Below are 24,349 nucleotides of genomic sequence, written 5' to 3'. Positions count from 1 at the left end.
TCTCATCTTCTTAGACCCCATTTTCCTAAGAACAAAGAAAGCTAGGTTAAGAGGGGGAAACTTGAGAGTAAGAGAACAGCAGAACAGTGGTGGAAGAAGTAGCTAATTAGTTTGTGATTGTCTGATTTTTTTTTTTTTCTTTGCTTTTGAGTCATTTCTTTGAGGTATGCTGGAAGAACCCATTTAGCTTGCCGACATGGATACTCCTGAGAGGAACCAGATCGGCGCTACTTCAGTCTCTAAATTTGAGGTGATGGTTTCCACTTCAAATGGGGGTGACCCTTTTGCTGTTTGATTGTGTTTTGTGGTTACTTTGGGAGTTTTTGTCATCTGGGTTGGGATTGGTTTGTTATTTTTGTGCATGTTCTTTGATTTCAAATTCGTTGACTTCCATACCCTTAATTGGTCGATCCCATTTCTGCTCTCGTGGATGTGTTGGCTGCATGCTTTGGATTTGTCTTGTGAATTCCTTGATCTGTTGTCTTTCTGGGTTTTGGTTGGTTTTTCATGAAACCAGTGTTTTTTCTACGATTTTAGTTGGATGAATTGAACGTTTGTTCTTCTAGTAATTTCTCTTTGATGGTCTGTGGAGGACTGACTTCCTTGAGCTTTTTGAATTCAAGCTCCAGATCTTCAATTTGGCCAACATTTGCATTCATTATGGCCATGGTTCTGTTTCTGGTCCTTCGTTACTGTTACTTTGAAATTTCAAAATTTGTTGTTGGCACCAAACTTTATAGCAGATCTCTATATTGGATTTGACCCGTGGCTTCGTGCTTAGAAACAATGTTTACTGGCTTTTGAAGCTCTGTGGTTGGCTGTGCTTGGTGCTTAGTGCTTCATTTTCTTTTTCATGTTTCAAATGAATTATTGATGATGCAGGATTCCCCAGTTTTCAATTACATCAATAATCTTTCTCCGATCCAACCTGTCAAGTCCATACATACTACACAGACGTTCAACTCTCTTAGTTTTGCTTCCCTTCCATCGGTTTTTACTTCACCACATGCCAGTTCTTACAAGGAATCTAGATTCTTAAGAAGGTGCAGTCCTTACCTCTTTTAAGATGCTTTTTTCTAAAAATTACTTGTGAGGAAATGTAACTACAGTCTATTTCATTCTTCATATAATTGAAACTTTATTTGTCAACAGGCACAGTATTTCAGATCTATCAAAACCAGACTTTTCTGAAAATGGGAATAAAGTTGGCACTGATGGAGGTGTAACAGGGAATGTGGCTCAATTGCAGGATAACTCTAGTGCACCAGATGGAAAATCTGATTCACTTTCTAATCCATCTACTGAGCTGCCTTCTGAAAATCCTGTGTCTACTAAAGAGGAGCCACAACCACAAGCATCCAAGAGTGATTCTTCTCGTCCAGATTGTGACCTGAAGCTACCAGATAGCGTTTTAAAATCAGGTGAAGAGCCAGCTTTAAGTGACCCCTGTGTTAAAAATAAATCTGGAAATGGATCATCTGAAGCTGAAGGGAATAAGCAGGTCATAAGCCACACTGAAGAAAGAGAGGGGACGGGTTATGACTGGGAAAGTTTAATTACCGAAGGTGCTGATCTTTTGATATTCAGCTCCCCCAATGGCTCAGAGGCTATCAGACTAGTTCAGAAACCATTGGACCTTGTGACAGGGTTTGCATCAAGTACCTTGTCTCAGATCATGGAAAATGACAATGCCAATCTGTCGAAAATGAGAATTGCCGATCCAATAGAATCTAGTGGTGGACAGCATGAAATAGAGTTTTTGTCATCTCAAGCTGGAGAGGCTTGTGAACTAAAAGATATGGACCAGGGAATAGATAGCTGTTCCTTTCCGAATTCAAGTAACTCTATGAGTAGGGAAATAACAGATGATGAAGTGGCTAGATATATAGCAGATGATTGTAAGGTATTAATGTTTAATTGTCTCCATTGAAACATTTTATAAAAATTCAATGGTTCAACCTTATGTATCATGCATGTCAAATGTTCAAGAAAATAATGGGCAATGCAATTGAGATAAGGAAAAGAATACATCATCAAGGATAACCTATCATATATTTCTTTAAACTAAACTTTTCATTGTTTTTGTTACCCTAACTGCCAGGCCACTACTCTGTACCCTGCCAATGTCAATTTATCTGGTTACATCTTGTGTAATATTTTGTTTTCTGTCTCAACATATAGAGCCTGTTTCACCATTCATTGATCCCTTTAATATTGAGCATCTTGTTAGGTTAGTTTTGCTTATAAACTTTGTTTTAGCTATTAGGTACTGTAGTATGTTTTGGGTTTTTAATAATATTAGTTGTTGCTGGTTTGTTTGCTTACAGCCGGCATCTAATTTGTATCGGGGTATGCGGAGGCGCTGTCTGGACTTTGAGGCTGCAGTCAGTCGAAGAAAAAACTTAGAAGATGGTTCAAATGGTGGTTCTGTGTCGACACATCCAGAAGAGAAGGCAGCATCCATGGATAAACAACTTGTCCCTTATAAATCTGGTGGTGTTGCAACTAGATGCGTTTTAACTGGAATAGGTTTACACTTAAATGCTTTGGCAACAACTTCAAAGGATTCCAAAAATCTCAATCATGAAAAGTTTTCATCTGAGAGGCAACTGAATTTGTCCAATTCAAGTGCTTCATGTCATTCACCTTCAACTGGTCTGGATCCTGTCTTGACATCAGTTGTTACTGAAAGAGACATGGATCCATCAGGGAATGGGGTTCAGAATGAGGAAGATGCTGCTAGGGCATCTGCTTATGTGCTTGCTGAAGATTTCAATCAAAATAGTCCCAAAAAGAAGAGGCAAGTTAAATATTCTCTATGAAATGGCTATTGCATGACATTTTAGAACTTTGATATTTAGCTGCATCACCTTGTTATCTAATGGAAGCCAAATGGTTTTGCAGGCGTAGGTTGGAACATGCTGGAGAAACCGAGTCATCATGCAAACGCTGTAACTGCAAAAAGTCCAAGTGTTTAAAACTGTGAGTTCCAACTCCAACTGTCTGACTGAATCATTTTGATAATACAAGAAACTCGTGATATACTTGCGCACTTGGTTTCTAATTAAAAATTTTGGGTTATGGTGGGAAATTCATAAAGGAAGGCAATTCATATGCTTTCTAACTTGTCTTCCGTAATTATTGTATTTGACCTTTTGTCCACTATGTGCAGTTACTGCGAATGCTTTGCAGCAGGTGTTTACTGTATTGAGCCATGTTCATGTCAAGATTGCTTTAACAAACCTATTCATGAAGATACTGTTCTTGCAACTCGTAAGCAGATTGAATCTCGCAATCCACTTGCATTTGCTCCCAAAGTGATCAGGAACTCGGATTCTCTTCCAGAACCTGGGGTATGAAAATCTCTGTCTAGATTTTTCTTGTGTGTGAGGCTGCAAGGTGATAACTTGAGAAATTTTTTTCTGTCAGGACGAATCCAACAAAACCCCAGCATCTGCAAGGCATAAAAGAGGATGCAACTGCAAGAAATCAAGTTGCCTTAAGAAATACTGTGAATGCTATCAGGTTTTACCCCTTGGAAAATCATGTGCTTTTTATTATTAATATCATTTTCCTGTGCGGGATCTTATTTATACCATTTGTCTTTCTTACAGGGTGGTGTTGGATGCTCCATCAGTTGCAGATGCGAGGGGTGTAAAAATGCATTTGGAAGAAAGGATGGTGAGTTTTACTAGTGATTCCACGATTATTTTGAATACACGATGATTGTCTAGTCTCCTGATTGTGGATCTGAAATTGTATAGATCGCTTTCCTTGCAACTTTCCCTGATAGTATAGATTATTTTTGTTGCAGGTTCTTCTTTATTAGGATTAGAAGCTGAACTAGAAGAAGAAGAAATCGAAACAAGCCAAAAGAGTGTGATGGACAAAGGTCTGCAAGGCCCTGAAATCCAGAATAATGAAGAGCAGAACCCGGGTTCTGCTATTCCCTCAACCCCATTACAACTTTCCAGGTACCTCTTAAATTTTCTGCTAAACAACAATTTTAATATATTCATTATTGTTGAAGCGTTGACAATCTCTACATCTGCAGGCAATTGGTTCCCCTTCCGTTCTCTTCAAGAAGCAAGCCGCCACGTTCTTCTTTTCTAAATGTTGGATCCTCGTCTGGATTTTATGCTAGCCACAAACTTGAAAAGCCAAATATCCTCCGAGCCCAACCGGATCTTGGGAAGAATAACAATCCTGTTTCGGAAGATGAAATACCAGATATTCTTCGTGGCGATTGCTCTCCTGGTGCAGGTGTGAAGACTGGTTCTCCCAACAGCAAGAGGATATCTCCTCCTCAGAGCGACTTCGGCTTATCACCACTGCCACGAACGGGTCGGAAATTGATATTGCAGTCGATTCCATCTTTCCCTTCTCTTACCCCTCAACACTGAAAATGGTGAGTCTTCCGAGCAAAGTCTGCTTCAATTTGCCAATTAGTTGAAAAATACGTTGCTCAGTGGTACTCTGTTTGAGCTTTGTATAATAAAAAGTAGTGGCCCTACGCTCAATACCTCCACAAGTTATCTTGTAAAATATTAGTTTTCCGAAGCTTGTACCTGTAGAAATGATGGTTGGACTGTTGAATTATATAGATCCGTGATTAATTTGCTCCATTTCAAATCTTTCTTCTCATCAAAACTTAGCTGGCAGCCATCTGTTTTAGATCCTTGCTGCTAGATCTAATCAAGGAACAAATCCACTAGTCAACTTGTTGCCCATTTGACCACTAGACTCCAATTTCAGCTAATGTGATTCACCAAGTGAGCTTGAGTTGGACCAAGTAGCTTAATCAAAGGCCTGTCCTAGGTCCAACATTCATCCTCAGCACATTGGCCCAACCCATTTTCTGAGCTTCACAGAAGCCATCTTAAATGAATCCCTTTAGTTTGGATTTGAATCCACAGAGAGAGAAAGAGAGAGAGCAGGCACATGGGTGAGTGATAGGCCTTTGTCCTTTTATTTTCAGCTAGTACTGGGTGGGAACAAACATGTCTAGGATTTTTACTTGTTTGAGGAAAACCCAACAAATTTACACCACCATTCCAGGAATCCCAACTTTTTCCAGTACCCCCTTTCAGAATTACACTGGTAGCCAAGCCACACAGCTGGCTTTTCCACTAGAAAACAAAAACAAAATCTGAAAGTTTATCTTTTGTTTGGGGTCCAAAGGATTCACATGCCCCTCTTATTTTCCACCTTTTTCTTTAGATACCTTGAGGCAGCTTAATCATGGAGGTTGGTAGAAATGTATTAGGTTTTGCTGTTATATTAAAAGGGTGATCATACCGACACTCTACAAAACTTGAAAAAATATTCAAACCACTGTCCGCACAGAGACAATCCCTTGGTCCTAAAGTTAATTATGGTGTCTGTTTTTCTTGATATATTCTTGGAATTAAGAACAGTAAACCTTCAGAACACATTGAAACTTTGCTTTTTTTTTTTCTTGGTTTGTGCTGATGAAGACACTGAACAGAACATGTTAGATGTTAGATGGCCAATTATATGGATGCATATGCCTTTAATGACTAAATCATAGGGGTGGCAAGCTACAGAAATATGGTTAGTTCCACAATTATGACTGTTTTGGACTTTGTACAACCCATCAACACAACAATTAGAAACTTAGTTCACCAAATGTATGAAATCAAAACCTAACATTTAGAAATACAGGGATTAGTATGAAATTAAAATCTTAATACAAGGACTGAAACCAAATCTTTGACTTTATGATTTTGACGTTTACTTGTCTCATTACTATATTGGACCTAATTGCATATAAGTTTAAATATTACTTTGGTCCATGTGCTTCTAGTTTTGGTTCTTTTTTATCTTTTTACTTTCAAAATATTTATTTTGGTCTCGACACTTTCTGCTTTTGTTTATTTTAGTCCCTGTACTTTCAATTTTAGTTAATTTTGGTCTCAGAATTTTCAAAATATTTATTTTGGTCCGTACTTTGAAAAGGTGATCACTTTGGTTCCTTCATTTCGTTGTTACTCCAAGAGATAAAAAATGGTAACCTTTTGAAAATTCAAGAATCAAAATGAACAAAAATTGAAAGTACGAAATCAAATGAATAATTCGAAAAATTAAAGACCAAAATGAACCAAAGTTGGAAGTATAGAAACCAAAGTGAATATTTTAAAAGTATATGAATCAAAATGAATCACAGTTAAAGATATGGAGATCAAAGTAGTATTTAAACTAAGTTTCAATAGACAGCTGATAAAATTTTTGATATGGTAGAAATTTGGATTTCCATGGTTTAAAGTAGGATAGACATAATTCAAATCCATATTCTCTCTTTTACAAATAGTTTGATGAGGAGTTTTAGAGGGAAATCACATCAAGAAGGTGGAAGGTTTTTATATTTATTTTTAATTTTGGCTGTTGTACTGTTTCTAAAAGCATAATGTAAGCTTTTTGGTGAGGAGTAAAATCAATCAGGAGTTGAAAAAAATAGAGAGCAAAGCCAATTAGAAAGGACTTTGTCTTTGTATTGGTGGGTACCTACAAGCAAATTGCACCATTTCTTTTTTTTACCTATTCTTTTTTGGGAGATTGCATTTGAGATTTTTGGGTTTAAAGTCATTGTCTTTGTTGAACAATATATTAGACTTGACAGTCTCATGTTTTAAAATTTTGATTGATGCAGAAAATATGCTCCAAAATCTCAAGTGTTGGAAGGTTTACAACATTTACTGCAGATTTAACTTTTGCAGCTCCTGTACAGCAACATCTTCTTCATTAAAGGTTGTGTATTTCAAATTCAATCTCTAGTGTTTTATTTACCTCAATATTTTTCTTTCTTCTGAAGAGTGATGATAGTTCATTTCTTAAACTGAACGTGCTTGAACAGATCCGATTCTCGACGAGAGTTTGGAGAACTTAAATTTTGGAAAATGGAGTAAGTTTATTCCTTGAATAAAAAGAGTTTTGCGATTGTTGACCACTATAATCAAATTGTGTTATCTTGGAATGAACAAAAAATTCCAAACCATTCAACTTTATGTCTGTATATGTTGAATTTTGAAATTGTTTCAATAAGTTATTTAGTGACCGATGAAAATGGTTTCAATTTAGAAGAGAGTGAGCGAAAAAAGGGAACAAATCAAGCGAGATAGAATTTTCGTAAAAACAAATGATTCCTTGAACAAAAGGGTATTGTGAGTTGTGACCATTGTCATTTAGCATAGGATTTAAAGTTTGATACTTGAAGCATAGTTTAATTGGTTAAGTCATATCATTGGTCAGACGGTCTAAGGTTCGAATACTACCACCTTCTTTATAACGTAGATATTTTGGAATTTTTTGAACCGTCAAAATTTGTTTTCAGGATAATTAGTGTCTCATCCTTCGAGTTGATAAAACAAAAATAAAATCATTAAAATTGGAGAGACACCAATTATTTAATTATAAAAAAAAATAAGGCAAAGAAGTATGAACAACCCATTGTCCATATGACAAGTGGACCCATAAGTAATCCAATGAGTCAAAAAAAGTCCTACGTCAGCACCCATGTGGACATCATTTAATGGACGGTTCTGATCATTGACCAGTTGTCCCATGACCCAATTTTTACATTGGTCTTGGACCCAATAAATCCGAATATAACATATTTAGAAAATTAAATAATTGAATTTTTATCATCACTCATGATTCGAAACTTTATGTTAAGAAAAAAGGTGAACCTTTTGGAAAGAAAATTAAGATGCAAACAAAATTTAAATATATATAGATAGAATAAAGGAATAAAATTATAAAAATTCCCATTTCTCCTTTTATCTCAATTATATAGATTGCAATTTTGAAATGCACCTTTTTCCAAATTAAAAAAGAGAAAAACATTCTATCTAGAGCATGCCTCTTAATTCTCTAATATTTTAAAAGCTTTATGTTTGTACTCAAATTCTAAAAAAATCATTAAAACCCATACCCAATAATATTATTATAATTACTCTTGTGAACATAAAAATTTGAGTTATGGTAGTGTTAATATATGAATTAAAAAATGACATTTACTCTTTTATTTAAAATAATATTATATAATCTATTCCACTTTTTTTCGTATAAAATATATCTTAAACTAAAACCAACTCGATAAAATATAATCATAAGATATTTCAAATGTCATGTCAATGTTGCATTAATCAATTTCATCGAGTAGAAATTTAAACATTGGAGATGGGATTGAAAAATGACGTACAATCGAACAACCGTAACATAGTAGTAGCACCACTCTTTAGAGCGACCCATTAATGAAAAAAAGTAGCGGCCCCTACCAAGGGAGACAAAATTCACCCACAAATTGAGACACCAATAATGTAAGGGTAGGCCATAAGAGAAGAAAAAAGAAAAATTTTCAAACAATGTGTTGGCACTTGTGGGGGACTTGGTTGATTTTTTATAATAATAATAATGATTATTTTTCTTAATTTCTCCTTTCTTCTTGCAATTGCTTAATGTTTATTTAATATAAATTTTTAAAAGCACCGACAGATTCCCTTTGCTATTTTTGGTGTTTCTCTTAACAACCCCACATTTATATTAAATTTTTATTATATCTACAATAATCGTATGGTAGTGATCATAGATAAACTTATAATAGAGAAAGCATGGATTTGATTATTTTGGATCATATGTTGATTTTGAATTAAATTTGGAAAATCCTTGATCTTATCATTAAGATATGATACAATGAAATGAACTTAACACTTTGCTTTTTAAGTGAAATTGATGCTATCCAAGTACCTGAAATTGAAATTTAGAGGCATGGTTGAGAAGGATTTTATTTTTCGAATTTAATTAAGGATACTTAAAGTAAAAGTTTAGTCTTAGAATTAAGAGTTTGTATCTATTTAATTCTTAAACTTTTAAAAATCTTTAACAAGTCTTTGAACTTTCAATTTGTATCTAATAGGTTTATAAATTTTTAGTTATATATCTAATAGGTCTATGAACTTTAAAAATATCTAACGAATTCTTGAATTTTCAATTTTCTAACTAGTTAATGGGTCCTTGACATATTTAAAATTCTTAAAATTAAGGTCCCGTTTGGTAACCATTTCATTTTTTGTTTTTGATTTTTTAAAACTAAGCCTATTTTCTCCCTTTTTTTTTTTTTTTATTATTTTTTATCATGATTTGCATCTTTCTTGAGTACAATGGTTGAATTCTTAGTCAAATTCGAAAAAACGAAAACAAATTTTTAAAAGCTATTTTTTTCATTTTTTAATTTTGGTTTCGTTTTTTAAACTATTAGTAAAATGTAGATAATAAATACAAAAATTTGGAGATGGAAGTAGTGTCTATAAATTTCATTTTAAAAAATAAAAAACAAAAAATAAAAAACTAAATGGCTACCGGAAGGGACTAATACACACACATATAGATTTATGTTATGGGTAATTATGTATCAAAAAGATAAATCTAATCAATAAGGTAAAAAGAAAACTAATCGACGCCAAGACAGGAACATAATGGATTAGGTCGAGGTCAAGATCGAGGAGCCTATTGGACCCATTGATCTTGTATTGGACTCTCGACCCAACCTTTACTTGGCCTTGGCCTTTGAGGTAGAGGAGCCCAACTTTTGCATAGGACATGCTCTCGAGCTCAAAAATTCCATGTAGAATTCAATTAAGTTATCATAGAATTGAGTTTGAAAGGAAACGGGATAAAATCTAGGTCAATCTCCTCTATAAATACATCATTATTGCTTCATGGAGATAACTTGAATTTACTCTCAAACTCCCTAGTTTCTACACTCTTTCAACCACTTAAATATCAGAGTGTGTGTGGTAAACATTACACCAGTTTCTATGTTTTCTCTTTTATATACCATGTATTTCTCTCTTTCAAATAAATTCATTGCAGGTGTCATGTGAAGACCACGTGCGTTTCTTTTATCTGCATTTTGGCATCAACATAGTAGATCTATGAATTTTAATAAAATATCAAACATGTCAAGGACATTAAAAAATTTAATGAGTAGATTTGCAATTTTACCAAATATCAATATTTTTACAAATTATTGAAGTTTTTATATGAGTTAAAATATTTCTATTTCATTAGTATCTTTGTCATAATGAAAAAATCAAAGTTTTTATAAATTGTTGGTAGTTGGTAATGGAGAAGCTGGGCAGTGGAGTCAATGCCAAAAAACCATTATTGGATTTAGCTATTTGATAATTCCAAAGAACTATGATTAATAATAGAAGAAATAACTTTATCTAAAATAGTAGCTTTTAATTTTTGGGTTAGACTAGTGTTTTATTTTCACAGATGGTGACAATATTAATTAATGAGTTAAAAAGTTCTTATAATTAAGTTATTATAGTATAATAACGTGTGGATGATGAATAATATTTACGATAAAAGTTGGCTGACTTAAAAGTTAAGATAGATATATAAGATCTTATGAAAAAGAACTTTTTAAATTTAACATGTTCGGATATATACCTTTATATTTGTTATTTATAATAATAAATTATGAAAATAAAAAAAAAATAATATTGAGGTAGACTCTCACTTATAATATTTTTTTTTTAAAAAAAGAAAAATAATTGAAAGAAAATATTTTCCATTAAAAGAGAAGGATTCTCCTTTTGTATAGAGGTGAGGATCTCCACAAATATATATTCATCCCTATTTGTAAGGGTGGGTGTGTTGATGAAGGACCAACTTTGTTGACTTTTGCATCATGGACTCTTATTCTACCTAATTTTCATTTAATTATCAAATGTTATTCAATTAGTTTATATGATATGGTATATTAATATGGACAGCCTACCTTATAACATCAAAATACTTTATTGGTTATTATTAATTTTTTCTTTTCTTTTAAGTTATGGACTTACCCTCAAATATCTTATAAAATTATCAAATTAATTCATTTTTCTCTCTCTTAGAAAATTGATGGGATCTTTTAGCTTGTGTTTTCTTTTTCTTAATAATGTGACGTGGGAATACTTGATATTTTGATTCACTAAACTATGTTTGAATTAACATTTTTTTTATCCTCCTTGTCAATTTCCTTCCTTAAAGAGAAGATATATTCTTTGAGAAGAGATATTGTTTGAGAGATATTAATTTTGGGTCTTCCACCCACCCAAGAGAAAGAAAAAAAGATTGGTTATTAAAAGAAAAAGAAAAGAAATTGATTTTTTTTTTTTTAATTTTGAGAATTTGGAAGTTAAAATATAAATATACACACATATATATATATGTACACACACTTAAATTTGAATAATAGGAAGGTTAAAATAGAGAAGACTGTGGAAAATATGACAATTGAGAACTTTGTCTGACAGGATGTTTAAATCGGGGAAAATGAGATGTATTGGTTCTATAAATTTCTTAAAAAATATATTTTTAATGAATTTCTATTACCAATAACTGAGTGAAAATAATACAATTTGAATTGGTAAATTATAAAACTATAATTTGTAAATTTGGTGAACAAAAGAGGAAAAAATGGCTAGAGATTTAAAATTTGTGATAATAAGTAGACTTGTTTATTCTCCTAAAAAAAAAGTAAAACTCATTTATTTATTTTTATTAGATTTTAACTTTTACCCTAAGTTTGCAAATTTAATGAGCAATAAAGGCACAAAAATGTAGGAAACAGCCATTAATTTTATTGATGATAATTTAAAGGCATTTAAATCAATTTAATGACTTCTGATCCTATCCCTTCCATTCTAATTATTTTACACTTATGTAGATTTTCAAAAATAAGAAAATAATGAAAATTATTTATCTAAAATAACAAAAATTTAATTTTATTTGATAAAGGCGGATAAAAGTCTATCAATATTTCTATTTATGTAAATAGTTTGAATTTTTTCTATCGATGAAAATTTCTCTATTTTATACATATATTCTAATGAAAATATCATATATTGGAATCACTAAACTAAACAAAATGTTCAAAATAAGTTTAGTTCAATTGACATAAAATTTTTATTAAATTAAAGTTTCACTCCATAAATTATATATAAAAAATTATTTTAAATGATAAAATTATTAAAAATATTTATAAATATAGTAAAATTTTATTTACTCCATTCCAAAATTTTGTAAGAAGTTTGATATCATGAATTTTATAATTATTTCTCAGAAATTTGAGGAAAACAATTATATATGTATAAAAAAAAAAACTCAAATCTGGTCTTCAAAAGTTGGTTAACAATAATGCAATGCACTAATTACTATTTAGAAACCCAATAAAGAACACAGCTTGAATATCATTACCACAAGCAACCGTGCAGAAGACAAGAAAATTAATTTTAATAAATTAGCATTAACACACACTTATCAATAAGATAAAAATAAAGTAGGAGGTAGCTTTTGGCCATTCAAGCTCCTTAATCACTCTCTACCCACTAATCTTCCACAGGGTGGTGGCGACAAAAGACAGCAAAATCGAAAGAATATGACACATTTCCTTTTCTAGAATCTAATTAATTCCAACTATACTGATTTCAAGATTTGTTTTTTTGAGTAATTTTCCTGTTCTAATTACCTACCCAAGTTTAATTTTTTTTTTTCTTTTTGTGTTAATTGCCTAATTGATTGCTTAACCATCTTGCCTAATTCACTCCTTTTGCTTAATCTCCGTTCTTTCATTTACGCTGCTCGAACGGCCGAACCATCATTGAACGGTCACTGTACAAAACCCAAAAATATAATGGGAATATGATTTTCAGAGATGGAGAATAGCTGCGAGACAAGGAACCAGTTTCAGCCTGAGACATAGACAGAGACAGCGAAAAAATGGGGTGAAGAAGCTGATTGGTTAGTGGGGTTTTTTTGATGACCCATTTTGTATCATTATTTCTTACGTTTTTTCATTTGATCGAAGTGTTTTGTGAGAAGAATGTGCTGTTTCGCTCCTTTTTGGGGAGACCCATTTGCTTGAAGATTGATTTTGTGTTCTTTCTGAAGTGTAGAGTTTCTTGTATGATTGAGAACACGCAGCTGTTTCAGCCGTTCGGGAGGTTTTTGGTCCACTGGTTCCAAAAGGGGTTGGTTTCTGAAGTGTGTGTTTGAAGATTGAGATAATGCTTTTACCTTTAGTCCATTGTACTTTGACGACTTTCTTGCTGATCCATTCTCAGCACCGGTAAGCTTTTGAACAAATAATTTCTTCCTTTTGAACTGGGAGTTGTGTGTTGAGTTAACAATCCAACCGATTCCTTTTGATTATACTATACATCACTGCTTCCAGAATCAACTTATTCAAACCTTTGTAAAATAGTATTTCTCTGAAATGATCAAGTACTTTCGAGCTCATCACCAAATTTGAGTTCTATGTGGTTGGAGATCTGGATTCTAGCTGTTTCCCCGATCCTTTGAGTCGGTTGACTTCTGATGCTGTGAATCGACGGTTGTTAATCAAGGAAAATTTGCAATTATTGAAGTTGTTTTTGTTTGAGTAGCTTGCTGGCATGCCTTTTGTTTGAAGCTTCCTATTGAAGTATAAAGGGCCAATATAAATAATTTTTCATTTGTTTCATATGAACATTTTCTCTTGCAATGCAGGTAAAGTCAGTGACAAGGAGCTGGAAAGGCTCGTGGAGGATTAACTAGGTCACAAAGTTGAAATCGTGCTAGTCTGGCCTGGATCCGTTACCTCGACTATTACTGGTGCAAGGACCAGGCTTTTCCAAGGTCTAAACATTTTGTGTGGTTGTTGTTTGCCGGAGTCATGGCAACCTTGATGCATTCTGAATCTCGGCGCTTATATTCTTGGTGGTGGGATAGCCATATCAGCCCCAAAAATTCAAAATGGCTACAGGAGAATCTTACAGGTTATGCTTTTTATCATCATGACCAATCTTACTGATAAAAATTCATTCCTATACCCATTTTTAGACGAGGCTTGTCCATAACATTCTTTGAGTGGCTAATTTTGGGAGCCTTTTCTTTTATGTCCCTGCTTTGCGTCCTCTTCAATGGAAGTTTGGGACTGCATTATTCTTGCATTTGTTGAGCTTCACATTTACATTCACATTCACAGTGACTTATCTTTCTATTTCTTGCTTACATTTTTAAACATCCGAGTTTTGGATGACTTGGTATTGGAGGGGTCAGAGTAGAAAAAAGTGTAAAGAATGATCATTCTTGTGTAATGAGAGAGTTGCTGATTAGAATAAACATGTAGAAAGTTTGTAGCTGAAACTCTCTGTTCTTGGGCTAATCATACCTTGTCTCTTGGAGCTGGCTTTTGGGGTGGGCACAAGCTTCTTGATGGGAGTGGATCATGAGTATGATGCAATGCACCGATTAGAGGGAAAATAAATACTTTTGAATATGATAGTAACCATTTATGACAGTTAATGTTGTGTAGCTAAATGTGTCTCACAATTGGCACTTACATTCTCAAAATTCTTTGTTCTCTGGATGTCCTCATGGATAAACATATTGATGCCAGCTTAAATTTGAATGATTCAATTGAAATTATGTCATTTTTGCTTCCTCTTGCAAATTTTGTATCTTATTAATTTTATTGAACATAAAGAACCAGGTGGCTGCACGTTCTCGCTTGCAACAGCAGATAACAACTAGATGTACTAACGTAGACATGTTCACTTTTTTGCAGACATGGATGCCAAAGTAAAAGCAATGATCAAACTCATTGAAGAAGATGCGGACTCCTTTGCAAGAAGAGCAGAAATGTACTATAAGAAACGTCCAGAGCTTATGAAATTAGTGGAGGAGTTCTACCGAGCCTACCGTGCTTTAGCTGAAAGATATGACCATGCAACTGCGGAGCTTCGTCATGCGCATAAAACCATGGCTCAAGCATTTGACAACCAAATGCCTCCTTTTATGTTTTCTGATGAGTCGTCTGTTTCTGAAGCTGAATCTCACACACCAGAAATCCACCTCCCAAATCATGCGCTGCATGACAAAGATGACTTGCACAAAGAGTTGGGGACTTTGTCGTCAACGAACGAACATCCATTAAGAATGAAAGGAGATATTGCTGGGGAATCTAATTCTCGTGCAAGTAAAGGGGGTTTGAAACAGCTCAATGAGATGTTTGCATCAAGAAAAAATGTACCAGAAAATTTAGAGGTTAGTGAGGGTAGCACTGAACAGCAATTAGTTTTTCATGAAGGTGAATTTGATGACCATAACTTGCAAAATGTAGAACACCCTCAGTTATCAAGGAAAATTAATGATCGCAACTCTCAGGTCCTATGTGAGGCAGAAAGTGATGAAAAATTGGATGCTGAGCTTCAAAATTTAAGGAAAAGACTGAATCAGATGGAAGCTGAAAAGGAAGCTTTCTATCTTAAATACCAGAATTCTTTGGAGAAGTTAACCAGCCTAAAGAATGAACTTAGTTCTGCTCAAAAAGATGCTGGGGGACTTGACGAAAGAGCGAGCAAAGCTGAGATTGAAATAAAAATATTGAAGGAAGCCCTTCTAGATCTGAAAGCAGAGAAGAAAGCTGGCCTTCTACAATATAATCAATGTTTGCAAAAGATATCTAGCTTAGAAAAGCAATTATCTGTAGCCCAACAAGATGCTGAAGGACATAATGAGAGAGCTGCTAAGGCAGAAATTGAAGCTCAGAACCTTGAGCTACATCTTTCCAGATTAGCAGCTGAAAAGGAGGTCAGTCTTCTTCAGTATGAGCAATGCCTAAAGAAGATATCTGCCTTAGAGAACAAAATCTCTCTTTCTGAAGATTATGCAAGAATGCTTGATGAACAAATGAAAAATTCAGAAACTGAAGTGAATACACTGAAGAGAGCTGTTGTTAAACTGAATGAAGAGAAGGAAATAGCATCTCGCCAGTATGAGCAGTGCTTGGAGAAGATTGCCAAGATGGAAACCGAAATATCTTATGCTCAAGATAATGCAAAACGTCTGAAAGGTGAACTTATGATGGCTAATGCAAAACTGGAGACGACAGAAGAAAGGTGTGCTCATTTGGAGGAGTCGAACCATTCACTGCAGTTTGAGGCAGACAAACTTGTACAGAAGATTGCTATTAAGGATCAAGAGCTAGCAGAAAAGCAAGATGAATTGAAGAAACTGCAAAGTCTAATGAACGAGGAGCAGTCACGATTTATACAAGTTGAGAACACTCTCCACACTCTGCAGAAGTTACATTGTCAATCTCAGGAGGAGCAGAGAGCTCTGACCTTGGAGCTTAAAAATGGCCTCATGATGCTGAAGGATTTGGATGTATGCAAACATGGCATGGAGGAAGAGCTTCAACGAGTTAAGGATGAAAACAAAATATTGAATGAATTGCATTTTTCTTCCAATACTTCAATGAAGAATTTAGAGGATCAATTATCTGGCTTGAAGGAGATGAAAGAGAAGCTTGTAGAGGTTGTTTCCCAAAAAGAAGAGCAGAGCAGCTTGCTTGAGAAGGAGATCCATCATTTGAGAGAAGAAATTAAGGGCTTGAGTGGAAGATACCAGGGCATAATGAGACAACTGGAGGCAGTAGGACTAGATCCTCACTGCCTTGAATCTTCTGTAAAGGAATTTCAAGAGGAAAATGCCAAACTGAGGGAGGCCTGTGAAAAGGACAGGAAACAGATAGAAGCACTTTATGAAAAACTCAGTCATATGGATGAACTTGCAAAGGAAAATTCGAATCTCAAGGTATCTCTGGCTGAATTGAATGCTGAATTGGAGAGGTTGAGGGAGAAAGTCAAGGAATCCCAGGATTGTTCCCAATTTACCAAGGGAGAAAAAACTGCTCTTGTTGCAGAGAAATCGTCCTTGCTTTCACAATTACAGAATGTAACTGAGAATATGTTGAAACTTTTAGAAAAGAACACATTGCTGGAAGACTCCCTATCTAGTGCAAATAAAGAGCTCGAAGGTTTAAGGGCAAAATCGAAGGGCTTAGAAGAATTCTGCCAGTTGCTGAAGGATGAGAGGTCCAATCTTTTGAATGAGAGAGGTACACTGGTGGCTCAGCTTGAAAACATTGAACAGAGACTAGGAAACCTGGAAAAGAGGTTTACGAATCTAGAAGAAAAATATGCTGATCTGGAAAATGACAAAGATTCTGCCTTACGTAAAGTAGAAGAATTGAGGTTTTCCCTTCTCATGGAAGAACAAGAGCATACAAGTTACAAGCAGTTGACTGATGCCAGACTTGCTGGTTTGGAGACCAATGTCCATAACCTTCGAGAAGAAAGTAGAGTGAGCAAGGAAGAAATTGAAGAGCTGCTAGACAAGGCTGTGAATGCCCAGGTTGAAATCTACATATTGCAGAAGTTTGTTGAGGATTTGGAAGAGAAAAATTTTTCTTTGCTTATTGAATGTGAACAATATGAAGAGGCATCCAAGTTATCAGATAAACTTATTGCTGAATTGGAAGGAGAAAATCTTGAGCAACAAGTCGAAGTAGAATTTATGTACAATGAAATCGATAAATTAAGAGCAGGAATCCGTAAGGTATTAATGGCACTTCAAATTGATCAAGATTGTGGGCAGGGAAATATGAAAGAAGAGAGAATTCTGATAGTGGATATTTTGGCCAGAATTGAAGATTTAAAAAGTTCTGTGTTCAAAAACAAGAACAAGAAGCGGCAACTTCTAGTTCAGAACTCGGTTTTGTTAACTCTTCTCAAGCAACTGAGTTTAGAGAGCGAAGAACTTCTGTCAGAGAAAGAGAACATTGTGCAGGAGTTAAAGATCATGAAGGGCCAACTAGCAATGCATGAAAATGACAAGCATGAGCTTCTGAAGACGAAAAACCAGTTGATGATGCAAGTTAGACAGTGGGAACAGCATGAGCTACTGCTGAAGGCTGAGATTGAAACTTTAAATGAGAAGCTAATAAATCTGCAAGCGGCCTGTCTCATGCTGGAAAGGGAAAATTGTAATGTTGCTGAAGAAAAGAATTCTTTACTGAAGAAATTTCTGGACCTTGAAGAGGACAAGAATATTAATCAACAAGAGCAGCAGAATTTAATCATCCAGGAAGTGATTGCTTTCAACATCCTATCATCAATTTTTGAAAGCTTCAAAACCGAGAAATTCTTGGAAATAGAAAAGCTTGTTCAAGATATCTGTCATCTCCAAGTGGTTAATTTTGATACAAGGGAAGAAGTTGAAAAGTTGGCAGAGAAATTTCAGTTGAAGGAAGTGGAAAATTTGAATTTAAATGGATCAGTAGAGAAATTGGCCAAGGAGTTACATGAAGCAGAAGACTTGAACGATGAACTTAACTATCAAATTTTACTTGGAAATGATTTTCTGAGGCTGAAGGCCCAAGAGCTTTCTGAAACAGAAGAGGAGCTTAAAAATTCACAAAACTTCAACATGAAGTTGACTGAGGCAGTTAAGCAGCTCAAGATGGAAGGTAAAGAATCAATTATGATTAGACACAGTCTACAGAATGAGAATCTTCAACTTTCTGAAAAGTGCTTAAGCCAGGAGAATGATATTCAATGCCTCTGTGAAGTAAATGAAAATTTAAAATCTGAAGTTGATTTGTTGAATGAGGAGGTCGGGAAATGCAAAATTAGAGAGGAGTGTCTGAGTTTAGAGCTACAGGAAAGAAGAGATGAATTTGAGCTCTGGGAGGCTGAAGCCACTACATTTTACTTTGATCTTCAAATCTCATCGATACGGGAGGTTTTATATGAACATAAGGTTCATGAACTTGCACAGGCCTGTGAAAATGCTGGGGATGAGAACGCTGCAAAAACTTTGGAGATTGAACAACTCAGAGAAAGAGTATGTTTCCTGGAAACTGAAATCAGAGAAATGGAGGCACAGATGTCTGCTTATAAGCCCGCCATAGCTTCTCTGAGGGAGGATGTAGAATCACTCAAGCATATTGTTCTTCCTCAGACTAGGGATACCTGTAGAGGTTTTATAGGAGAAGAGGTAAAATCTTTTTCTTATTAATTATATGCTACAACGCCCACAGTAATACTTTATAATTATTCCTCTAAATGATTTCCTACTTTAGACAGAACTACGTAGTGTAAAAATTTAATACGATTGGCTCATAGTAGCCAAAATTTGTGCTCAATATCATTGAAGCTCTTCACTTCCTCACTTCCTTCATGCGTGAATGTAATCATGTGTGTAGCAATACTCATACACGACGAATACATGTGTACAAATATGGATTCGACTGTGCCTGTCGTTTACTTTAATTTGAGAGGTCAACTTGCAGGTCTAGCTTATGATTTGAATGGAATGGTTATAACTTCTAGATATTAATCAGAAACATTATAGTTTTTGTGAGCTTGTGTACTAGTCTATCAGATTGCAATTACTTTTATTTAAGCTTCTATATGAAAGTCTTGTATCTCAAGATTGCATCATCACAATGCTGACGTCAAGGAAACTGTTGCTGAAATCTAATAGTGGTTTGTGTTTATCTTCTGCCAGGGCGAGGAAACCACAATTCATGTTCATCACCTGAGCTGTAATGTCCACAAAGATGAGATTTTGGATTTGCAGAAGATTGGGGCCATGATAAAAGCAGTTGAGAAGGCTGTGATTGAGGAAAAGGAAAAGCTCAACAATGAAGCTGCTGACAAACATGTTAAAGCTTTCAAATCAGAAGCAGCCTCGCGTCAGAAAGTGAAAACGAAGGAGGGGAAAGATTTGAGGGATGGAGTTGCTGATAATTCGAAGGCAAGAAAGAATAAACCTGACAATGGAATATTAATGAAAGATATTCCACTGGATCATGCATCGGATAGTTCCTTCCAGAGAAGAAGCAAAAAGGAAAGTCAGAGAAGAAGCAAAAAGGAAAGTAGTGAAACCAATGATCAAATGCTTAAGTTGTGGGAAACTGCTGAGCAGGATTGTGACCAGAATTTGATCGATAGCTCGCCACCACAAAGCCCGCCAGACCCACAAATTGAGTACCCGCAGTTGGAAATTGTAGAACATAAGAGTCCAGATTTTTCTTCAGAACTACAAGCAGAGAAGGAGTTGAGCATTGATAGATTAGAGCTATCACCCAGCATTAGAGAACGTATACGAAGAGGCCGAAAAGGAAAGATTTTAGAGAGACTTGATTCAGATGTCATTCAGTTGACAGGTCTTCTAACAAGCGTTCAAGATCTGAAAAAGCGAATCGAAGTGAACACCCTTGAAATGGCTAGAAACAATGAATATGACACGGTCGAGAAACATATAAAAGAAGTCGAGGAAGCCATTTTTCAGCAAGTAAATATCAATGGTCAACTGAAGCAGAATTTGGAACGCAGTCCCTCATCTTTCGAGCGAAGACCATCCGTAGAACTTGAGGCAACTGGAAACATCCCCTTAAGCAAACTAACAGAGCAGGCACAAAGAGGATCCGAGAAGATAGGAAAACTACAGTTCGAAGTACAGAACATTCAGCGTGTTGTGCTGAAACTTGAAGCCGAGAAGAAAAGAAAAGGGAAGAACAGATTCTCCAAGAGTAAAACGGGTATTATTCTGAGAGATTTCATCTACAGAAGCGGAAAACGCAGCGAAAGACGAAAAAAGCCATGCTCTTGTGGATGTACAAGACCTAGTACTCATGGAGATTGAATCATCTGATAGTTTGGCAGAACATTATAATCTTATAGAGGCAGCAGGTAGACATCCCCTTGTAAGTTGTATAATTGTAGCATGGTTTGTCTGTAGATCATCTGTGGATCTGTTTGAGAAATATTCCTTTTGTGATCTAATGATGAACTATATAACAGATAGATTTTTGTATAATAATCTCCTTTCTGAAACATGTGCTATATTGCGCTGGCTTTATTGATTTTGTTGAATATAGGGCCCTGCTGCTCAATGCAGACATAACTGGCACATGGAGTGGCAAAAAGTTGCCCTTTGAAAAGGAAAACTTAGCTTCATTTTGATTATTGGAACCTAGTCGAGAATTTTTATGTGGATTCTCATGTTTTTGTGTGGATTGATCATAGTGTTCAAATATCCAGATATCTTGGTATGCTTGACCTTTTTGGATTCTCACTTGAAGTTTGAAATCATTTGATGCAGTGGAAAAATGTTTTTAGGTCAAATCTATGGCCAAACAATAGAAAACCATCCCTTAAAGATGAGAGACTCTCTAAAAAATAATATTCTATTTTCAAGAAGATATCAAAAAGCTTTCTATTACAACCCTAAATTGAATATTTATAGCCTTACAACAAAATAAGACAATAACTAATTAATTCTAGTTAAACATTAATTAGTCTAAATTAACCACTAAAATAAACACAAACTAAAACATACTAATTATCCTAATTTTCCTCATCATTATTGATCTGTAGATTCTTATTCTATAAATATCGGTTTTCTCACCCTCCCTATTAATTGATACGTGAGATTTGATAGTGGTTTTACTTTCGGTTTGTTTTTGAAGATTATACAAATTCAAACTTCTGAACCCAAATGTGTTTATAAACTTAAGTCGAACATCTTCCAAGTACTAACAGATTTGATAATATTAGAAAAATGTATAGGAATTTAGTCCTTTTTAATCGCAAACGTTTTTGTAAATAGTCGATATTTTTTTTAAGCAGTTAGAAAGTCATTACAACCTAGCGGTTAGTTTGTATAAATAGTCTCTTTTAATAAACTTATTTTATTGGCTTTTTCAAGCTGAGTCTTAACCTTTCAAACTCAATCTTTTTAACTCCTTAAATTTGAAATTCTTGTTTCTGTCCCTTCCATAACACTTTTGGTTCTTTCCAATAATTTATTGTTGTGTAAGGCTGACTAAAATATAATAACTGAGGTGGGAAGCACATTTGTTATTATATAAAAGTATCTAACTAATCTAAAATCTTCAATTTTGTGCTTATTATATAAGACTTTAGAATGTAAAATAGATTCATAACCTTTTAATTTCATCTTCAATAAATCCTTATCCTATTTACTAAAATTCACAAACTTATGTATACATAAAACTACAACTAATATACTCAAGATGAAAAAAATTGAAAGTTCAATAGACATTTGAACTTATCAGACCATTTATAAAATTTGATTTTTTTCTAAATAATGTTTTTTTAATATATAATGATAAAAATAGAGTAAGATGGAAAGTTTTTCTAAGGATAGGTGTTTGGTGAAACTATTGACAAAATTGGGATAGTGAAATCGTGTACGGGGTACAAGATTGCCATGTGGCAAACTCGTGTACTCGATACACGAGTATCGTTTAATCCAGTCAGCACCACGTCGGCTGACTGATTGACCGGTCAGATGCAAACTCGTGGACTTGGTCCACGTTTTGTTTTTCTTTTTTCTTTTTTCTTTTTTTTAAAAGTGTGTTACTAATTTTTTTTTAATTGGAGATGTACAACAATATTAAGACTTTATGAATATGAAATGGGTCCACAAATTCCTTCATTATTAAACTTAATTATATATTTAATCTACAATGAGAACATAATTATCTTGCACTCATATTAAAAAAAATGTCATGATATTAAAGAATATTTATAATTAGTTCTTTAATTTACAATTTGAAAATGAAAGTTTACATGAAATTTAAAAAACGACCCCCCTGGCCTTTATCCCTCATGGGGTTGTCTTCGTGTCCCTCTAAATTAGGTTCATCCTGTTGTCGTTGTCGTCTACGACGAATACGTCTTCGATCGGTATCAGCAACATTGAGTCGTCTTGTTTGTTGAATAATACCTTCTACGTTGACCAATGTTTGCTGACACATTGAACCCAAGTCTGTTAAGTTGTTCTGCACTGAATATTGTTGAACATTGCCGATAAAATTATTCTGTACAATCAAAAAAAAAAAATATTAAACAATATTCACATCATATATATGGAAAATGTCTGATTTTAAATCTCTTACCATGCAGTGATAGTAAGCGCCGTCAAGTATGATAAATCGCCTCGTGATTGAATTGTACTCGGAAAAGTAGTCGTCTGATACAACTGGCCCATTTGTTAATTCTTCCTGTGCATGACGATCATGTCGTCCATGCCAGTAGGATATATATACCGCATGGATTCAACGCCAGTCTTGGTCGTGCTTACCTCTCAAATCGATCTTATGTAATGCTGGGAGTGTATAGGAAAACGTATCATTTGTAGCAGACCGAACTATCTTAACACACGATCTGGATGATGCCACTCTACTATATGGAAGCATATAAGAGGGCTAAAAGTCAACCAGATGTCTTCACCATCACAAGAATAATCAGGTAAGGATGACCAAATTTGTTATGTGTATGACGTCCAAATAATCTGACAAAAAAAAAAAAAAAAAAAAAAAAGAAGATAAGTATACATCTAAAATGTTTTAAATATTCATTTTTATATATATTTGCTACCTGATTGTGCATCAGAATGTCAAATATTTTTCTGTACACGAGCAACATGTTTGCTGACTGTCCAGAGGCAGCAAATACACCACTCCATCTAAAATTATAAAAAATACAATTAATTTATATTCTTACATAAAATGGTAACGAAATAAATATATAAATGGAATAATACTTGGTACTAAGTGGACCATGATCTGGGGCCTGTAACTGGACTTGTGGTGCTATAATTGGAAATCTGTCATAAGCCCATACTTGTAGTAGTATCAGTGGCTTCGCTATTTCCAACGCTTGTGCATTGGTAGCCCGACAAAGTTCTCTATACAACCATGCAAAACATGCACCACCCCACGAGTACGTACCAGCGTACTCAAAATCAGACAGTAGCGGGAGCAGCATGAGATGCACTAGAGTATTTGACTTGTTAGCGAACAAAAATCGTCCAATAAGTTGCATGATGTATGCTCGTGCATACCTACATATGCTGATGTCGTCGACATCGGGAGGTAATTCTGGAAATTGGGACGCCAACCAGGATATTCAATCTTGATCCTTTTAGATCATTTGGTAGAACGCCTAAGAGTTCTTCACAAACGTTGTTCCAGTCATACTGTAGTGAACCTGTTAATGGTTGGTCGTCCACTCGTAACCCAAATTGTATGGCAACATCCTGCAGCGTGATCGTACATTCACCACAAGGCAGGTGAAATGTGTGGGTTTCTGGTCTCCAACACTCAACTAGAGCAGTAATAAGGTGCCAATCAAGCTGGATAAAACCAATTTGTGCAACTCCAAGAAAACCTGCCTGCTGAACATAGGGAATAATGCAGTGATCAAATGGGATAGTATGTTGTGTAATCACCTCCCTTCTCCGACAACTCAACACTACAGTGGAAGAACTATTCCATACTGATTGTGAACAATGCGTATTTTGCTGGTATAATTGTACAAGATTAAAAGGACCAGGCTCCATTACCTAAGAAGTTCAAATTACATTACATAATAAAATCCATGACATAAAATATACATAAAAAGTACATAAAAAGACA

The 24,349-nt window shown here is 34.7% G+C and overlaps 2 protein-coding genes, 1 long non-coding RNA gene and 1 pseudogene across 5 annotated transcripts; 3 read left to right on the top strand and 1 right to left on the bottom strand.

Annotated features, from left to right (window-relative positions):
- Positions 1-4: 4 nt before the first annotated feature.
- On the top strand, positions 5-4,625 carry LOC120067272 (protein tesmin/TSO1-like CXC 2). Its single transcript, XM_039018807.2, has 10 exons — positions 5-250; positions 883-1,043; positions 1,153-1,903; positions 2,328-2,800; positions 2,905-2,982; positions 3,173-3,353; positions 3,430-3,525; positions 3,615-3,681; positions 3,815-3,974; positions 4,055-4,625. Exons 1-10 carry the CDS (start codon positions 197-199, stop codon positions 4,401-4,403), a joined length of 2,370 nt encoding a protein of 789 aa, XP_038874735.1. The 5' UTR covers positions 5-196; the 3' UTR covers positions 4,404-4,625.
- A 1,638-nt stretch (positions 4,626-6,263) lies between these two features.
- LOC150038294 (uncharacterized) lies at positions 6,264-7,084 on the top strand. 2 transcript variants are annotated; one of them, XR_016524221.1, is made up of 3 exons: positions 6,264-6,369; positions 6,671-6,768; positions 6,875-7,084. It is a non-coding gene; the product is annotated as an uncharacterized LOC150038294 (long non-coding RNA). The 2 variants fall into 2 exon arrangements; XR_016524219.1 differs by lacking the exon at positions 6,264-6,369 and adding an exon at positions 6,383-6,517.
- A 5,292-nt stretch (positions 7,085-12,376) lies between these two features.
- LOC120082145 (protein NETWORKED 1A-like) lies at positions 12,377-20,740 on the top strand. 2 transcript variants are annotated; one of them, XM_039037392.2, is made up of 5 exons: positions 12,377-12,813; positions 12,969-13,141; positions 13,561-13,829; positions 14,621-18,894; positions 19,408-20,740. In XM_039037392.2, exons 3-5 carry the CDS (start codon positions 13,727-13,729, stop codon positions 20,545-20,547), a joined length of 5,517 nt encoding a protein of 1,838 aa, XP_038893320.2. In that variant the 5' UTR covers positions 12,377-12,813; positions 12,969-13,141; positions 13,561-13,726; the 3' UTR covers positions 20,548-20,740. The 2 variants fall into 2 exon arrangements, with proteins under 2 accessions (XP_038893320.2, XP_038893326.2); XM_039037398.2 differs by having other exon boundaries at positions 12,419-12,813; positions 12,964-13,141.
- A 1,755-nt stretch (positions 20,741-22,495) lies between these two features.
- On the bottom strand, positions 22,496-24,273 carry LOC120076043 (serine/threonine-protein phosphatase 7 long form homolog; annotated as a pseudogene).
- Positions 24,274-24,349: the final 76 nt, after the last annotated feature.

Source organism: Benincasa hispida, chromosome 1 (assembly GCF_027475165.1).
Source record: "Benincasa hispida cultivar pf3 chromosome 1, pf3_genome.v1.1, whole genome shotgun sequence".
Classification (NCBI taxonomy): Eukaryota; Viridiplantae; Streptophyta; class Magnoliopsida; order Cucurbitales; family Cucurbitaceae; genus Benincasa; species Benincasa hispida.
The sequence above is the reverse complement of the archived record's forward strand: the minus strand, read 5'-3'. Positions and strand labels throughout refer to the sequence as shown.